Consider the following 6,131-nt stretch of genomic DNA (forward strand, 5'->3'; position numbering starts at 1 on the left):
ATCTTTGAAGCTTCCCATTCAAATCTTCAAAGAAGGACCTTGAAGAGCACTCTGGAACAGGGATAATGCTATAAAGCTGACTTTCTCCTTTGTCCATCCATAATTGTACCACTGTTGTGCTTCCACTTTTTGTACTTCAGTAAAACTCCCTGAGTGCTGAAGAAAGTTTATCCATTCTTCCATCCTGTTGGGAATGTCTACCAGTTTCTTCACAAAGTTGTGACCAGAAATAACCCATAAACCTGCAATACAGATTGCAGCCTTAACCCCAGCAGCGAGAAGATTGGACTGGGGGTGCTGGCAGGGCTGCACCTCCAACAGCATGTACTTATTTGGCATGTTTTTTCAAGCCAAATGCCTAACCTTTGCTAGCATACACCATTCTTGGAATTTTGTAAGCCAAATGCCAAACCTCTGCTAGTGGTGTGTAGCAAAAGTCCCTAGGAAATACCAATTTATGCTGCTAAAGAATGTGGTAAAATCTGGTCAATTTTAGAATCACACTACTTGGAGAAATAAATCACTCAAGACATAAAAGGAGACACTTTTTCTTTCGTTTCCTCTGTGACATATTCCCCAACGCACACCATTAAGTCACTACCTTTTACAGGAAATTCTGTGGTGAAAGCAGAAAGATTCCATCAAAACCAGACGAAACAAAACCGGCTGCATGTCCTGTGGCTGCTCACTGCCGACCCTGATTAAGAGAGGTGAACTGCTCTCTGCATTTCATATTGAATGGAAACTGCTGAGTTCTATTACGTTTATTACTTAGCTCAGGATTATCTGCAATATGTGCTCCAGGAATCACATCTCGGGCCAGCCCAGACCAGGGTTGCTCATGTCTTGAGAAGCATTGCATCTTCCCTGCAAGACCAAACCGAGGAAGCTCTCAGGCCACTCCTGGACAGGATTGACATCACCTCTGTAGCTGTTGCCAAGAGAATTTTCAATGGAGTCATGGAGGAAAAGTTTGCTGATGGAAATACTAACTGGGGACGAATTATGACCATATTTACGTTTGGAGGTCTTCTCACCAAGAAGCTTCAAGAGCATGGGGTTCAGCTGACTGCAGAAGAGAAGGAGGAGATCTCTTATTTCATCACAGAGTACATCATAAACAACAAAGCCGAATGGATTGATGCAAACGGTGGCTGGGTGAGTTTCACATTTTCCACCAAAGTCTAGATTAGAAGATTTCATTTTATTATTGGTATAGACACTGTCAAAACAATTTTATTCAGGGTTTCATTTGCTGGTTTAATATTTGGTGCCTGGAATTCTCATTGAGACTCACAGTGAGAGCTTTTCTTCTGCTTTAAACAGAACAGTGAGAAAAGACAACTTTCTTTTTAAAAGGCATTTCCCAATTTTGAATCACAAGATCATATCATAATTCAGGTTGAAAAGGACCTCAGAAAATCATTTGGTCCAGCCTCCTGCTCCAAACAGGTTAAACTAGGCGTACCCTGAAATTTCCATTATTAAATCTAAAATTAAGTGCCATCCTAAGGTCAGTGCAGCAATTCTGCTTTCATAAAGGAGTTGGTCCAAAAATACTTAAGTTCAAGGTAAGGGAAGAATACACAGGTGCGATCCTCACAAATCAGGTCAGCACTTCTGCTGTGGATTTCAACAAAGCCATTATGTAATCCTCTAAATCAGTTTTACTTACAGCAAATGCACAGGTAAGTACAACTGCTGTTAAATCTTTTCTGTTTGGACTGAGATAATCCTAGAACTTCCATCTATGAGTGGTCAATGCTGAGAAAAAATCTTGTCAATAAGTGGACTATTTTGCCAAGGTGCTGAAATTCCAATTCTGCCAGGAAGGGAAAGTCCCTTTTTCTTTGCAAAGTTTCATCATGCCAATACTTTTTTTTTTTTTTTTTTTTTTTTTTTTTTTTTTTTTTCAGTTAGGGGAATCTGAGAATCAATGACACCAGTGTCAGTTATTTCCTTGGTACTTTTTCCCTTTACTTATATGTAAATGTTACTTTATCTTTCCACCCCCTCTCATCTCACTTCTCTCATATTTCCTATTACTTTCTTTCCCCCCTGATTTATTTTTTCGTGTCTTGCTTTTTGGTTTTTTTTTTTTTCTTTCTGCTTGTTTAAATCCTTCTCTGTGTGTAGCAGCAAAAAAAGGTGATAGTGACTCACAGCCCCTTGATGCATTGGATTTATTATAAAGGCTTCTCTTTCCATCTCTTTCAAATAGAGTCAATTTTATTTAAGAGAAGTATCAACTCCTGGCAACATTCTGTCATAACAGGTGGCTCATCACAGCAGAATAGGGAAGCTTAAAGGAAGATATTTCTGAGTGTATTACCACACCAGAAACATAGTACTTGTACCTTCCTGGAAGATGTAGGCTCAGATGATAGAGTTCATGTTTGTTTTCTATTTACACAGTGAGAGCACAGTCTTGACTTGGAGATAAAACAAACATTCAGCAAGGTGCAGCTATTTTCAGCTACTGTTTTTAAAGCCCTATTCATCTTTTGGAGGTGGGGCTCTGAGAAGCTGTCCCTCAACAGCACTGTGTTAATCTGACACTAGCAGAGAGTGGTGTGGTTTCCCTACATGTTGTTCTTAAGCTGTCCCTGACTGTGCCTGTTCTTTTCCACAGGAAAATGGCTTCCTAACAAAGTTTGAAAGAAGACCACTACTGTCTTTCTCCAAAATCACAGCCCTGCTCATAGTTGTTGTTTCCTTGTTCAGAGAGTACTACTGAAGTAAAAGGATCTGCCATTCATGTGTAATCTAGATATTGCCACAAGCTTCACTTCTCGGCCTTCCTCCAAGCAATATCAACAAGAGAATAATTTCCTCCCCTGATCTGTTTTTAATTTATTTGTATTTATTTTGACTAAATGCAATGTTTAACATGCTATCCTAATTACCAAATCTGAAGATGAGATCCTTCCAAAGGGGAATCTGCACAACATCGTGCAGAATTCAAGTCCACCTTTCCAGGCAGGATTGCTTTGAGATCATTTTCCACATGCAGACAGCTCTTGGAATCTCTTTTGCATCTCCATGAAAGGACATTGTTTTAGTGAAATACAATCCAATGGGTTAAGAAACAAGTTTTTAATGTCATTTGTTTTGTAAATGAAATACTACTGTAATGCATTTTATTGCAACCTCTGTACAAGAAAAAGGGGGGGGGGTGGTTTGTGAAGGAAAAAAAAAGGGAACTCCAATATTGAAGTGGGTAGTAGAAGTTACTGACACAGACTAAGCAAATTCTATGGGAAGGACTGTTTGTGGGAGCTAGCAACTTAAAAACGTGCACTCACTTACTGTTAATGCAATGGTATGTGTTTCTGTGCTGTATTTTTTTAATTGCTCACATCTACAATGAATGTTCTTTCATATTTGTGTGATGTAGTCATCTGGCTGACTTTTTTTAAACTAGACATTTTAAAACAGGCAAGGACAGGACATTTTTTAAATGAGAAATTTGTGTAAATACACTAATATTTTAAGAAAATACATTAAAATATGTATTTTAAAGCCTTAGGATTGGTCTCATTTTTTCCATAAAAAACTGGAGCATGGGAAAAGATCTGCCTCAGTAAGATAATCTTAGAAAAGTTATCACAACGCTACTGGAAAATCCAAGTAGTTTATGGGTTTGACCTGATGTCCATGGATGTCAAGACATTCATTTTCTGTAGTACTTTTTAGGTACTATCTGGTAGCTTGTATAAGGAACAGGTATCTCGTGGCAAAATGGATTAGCTGGATCAGCTCTGATGACAGTAATTAGTGTTTTGGGATATATCATAAAACTCAGCAAATTCAGAGAGTGACATAAGAGACTTCCAGGTTTTTCCAGTCTGGGGCAATTAATGTTTTTACTCAAATTCCATTTGCTTTCAAATGCTAAACAGTAGTTCTTCAAGAATTCATTCCAGAACGGTTTTCTCAGCTGTAGTGACTTTCCATTAGGGAACTAAGGCCAGGTCTAAACACTCTTCTTCTTTTTTTAGACATGTTGGGAGGTGAACCAAACTGAGCCAGCAGCTGCCTGTGGCACACCAACGGCATTGTTCTCTGAGACAAATCCTGTAGAAAATCCAGGCTTTATGACACTGAGAGAACAAATCAGCCTCTTCTGGTAATGGGCTCTCCATCTTTCATTTCAATATAAGACTTTTTTTTTGCAGTAAGAACAATTGTTTACTAGAACAACCTGTCCAGGGATGTGGTAGAGTCCCCCTTCCTTGGCAGTTTTCAGGATACAACTGAGACGACACTAGATAGTTTCATCTAGGCTCCCTTTTCCAGGAAAGGTTGGGCCACATGAGCTTTCAAGGTCCCTTCCAGCCTGAGTTGTTCTGTGATTCCATGGTCTAACGTGCTGGGTTTAACCAGGGAACACAAAAAGATGTTAATGTTTGTTAGAACATGGATTTCTCCCTCCCCAGCGAAAACAAAAAATATTATCTAGCATGGAGGCAGGATTTGTGAAGTAAACTTTGTTGCTGTTGAAGGAAAGATGGCAGCATTCAGAGGGCAAGGGACAGCTAAAGGAAAATGCCCAGCTCCAGAACACCTATGGAAGCACCTGTCAGAAATGACATTTTAAAACACGTTATGACATACGTGTCTGTATTAGCAGTCTAAGTCTTCGTGGTAAGAACAGTAATTCATACTCAGTTCCTTTTTGAGCACTATTGCAAGCATGTTAGCTAACACCAATCTATTAATACCTCATCCACTTCCTTTTACACTGATCTAGTAACCTATTTTATACCCAGAAGTACAATCTTTTAGTTAACTATAAAGGGTAACTGTGTCTTTTCAAAATGTAGGTGATACAATAATTTGAGAACTTGCCTTCATGCTAAGGGCAGGGCTTAAACAAAAGAAGCCTGGATCATTAATGGGCCAGTGGGCTCCAGGTTAACTTCATCAGGACAAAACCTCCTTTTGCTCTACACTGAAGGGCAAGAAAAGCAGTGATGAGATGTACCATCCCAATTCTAAGCACAGTAAAATGTCTGAAAACAGCAGGGCTTTTAGCTAAGTTTTATAAAATAACACAAATGTAACTGTCATGTAGTTATCCATACGTGACACTGAGTAGTGCCCAGGTCCTGGGGCACCGCTGTTCAAGGGATCCTTGGATCTGCCAGGCTATTCATGGGAGAACAAAGTGCTGCTTCTAGAGCAAAAGGTGAGGTCAAAGAGCTGCACAATGGCACAGCTCATGACTTCATCGATGCACCCAGTAGCTAAACTGAGATGTCATCAAATGCCACATAGAAGAGATTTATGAAAACACCTGTTCTCCTATAGAAATGTCTCTTTCTGTGCTTAAAGTTACAGAATCAGTTAGGTTGGTAAAAACTTCTGAAGTCATTGAGTCCAACCTCTGACTGGTCACCACACTGTCAACTGGAGCATGGCACTAAGCGCCACATCCAGGTCATTTCTTGAACACTTCCAGGGATGGTGACTCCACCACCGCCCTGGGCAGTTAAAGGTGTGTCGGGCCTCTCTTGGGACACAGCGACGTGGCCAGCACACCTTCCCTGTGGGCACAGCACCTGGGCTGGCCACCGATGACCACCGGAGCCACAGGGACAGGGCTGTCCTTCACAGCCTTCCCCAGAGCCTGTGGCCACCGATGACCACCGGAGCCACAGGGACAGGGCTGTCCTTCACAGCCTTCCCCAGAGCCTGTGGCCACCGATGACCATCGGAGCCACAGGGACAGGGCTGTCCTTCACAGCCTTCCCCAGAGCCTGTGGCCACCGATGACCATCGGAGCCACAGGGACAGGGCTGTCCTTCACAGCCTTCCCCAGAGCCTGTGGCCACCGATGACCACCGGAGCCACAGGCCCAGGGCTGTCCTTCACAGCCTTCCCCAGAGCCTGTGGCCACCGCCGAATGCCACAGGGATATGAAACCGCTTGGTAGACGGTGCTAAAACATCCCGCCGAAATGTACTTTCCCTTCCTACAGCAAAATTAGAGAAGGGGAAATTCTTTGCTATCTGCGCCAGGGGGAAAAAAAAAAAAAAAAAAAAAAAAAAAAAGCTGGTGTTGGCAAGGGCTCTCCAGTACGGTGGGGCCGGTGCCACCCGGGCTCGCAGCGGTGACCGGGCGGGCCC

At 41.9% G+C, this 6,131-nt stretch overlaps 1 protein-coding gene across 1 annotated transcript; it reads left to right on the forward strand.

Annotated features, from left to right (window-relative positions):
- The first annotated feature begins 706 nt into the window (after nucleotides 1-706).
- On the forward strand, nucleotides 707-3,486 carry BCL2A1 (BCL2 related protein A1). The gene is made up of 2 exons (XM_069025836.1): nucleotides 707-1,158; nucleotides 2,633-3,486. The coding sequence occupies exons 1-2, from the start codon at nucleotides 739-741 to the stop codon at nucleotides 2,735-2,737; spliced, it is 525 nt and encodes a 174-aa protein (XP_068881937.1). The 5' UTR covers nucleotides 707-738; the 3' UTR covers nucleotides 2,738-3,486.
- The last annotated feature ends 2,645 nt before the right edge of the window (nucleotides 3,487-6,131 follow it).

Source organism: Aphelocoma coerulescens, chromosome 10, assembly GCF_041296385.1.
Source record: "Aphelocoma coerulescens isolate FSJ_1873_10779 chromosome 10, UR_Acoe_1.0, whole genome shotgun sequence".
NCBI classification, from domain to species: Eukaryota; Metazoa; Chordata; class Aves; order Passeriformes; family Corvidae; genus Aphelocoma; species Aphelocoma coerulescens.

What these genes read in the sequence shown, in the direction of transcription:
- BCL2A1 (XM_069025836.1), top strand. Translation starts at nt 739, where the DNA reads ATGGAAACTGCTGAGTTCTATTACGTTTATTACTTAGCTCAGGATTAT. An exon ending in TTGATGCAAACGGTGGCTGG is followed by an intron (nt 1,159 to 2,632) that starts GTGAGTTTCACA and finishes TCTTTTCCACAG; the next exon opens with GAAAATGGCTTCCTAACAAA.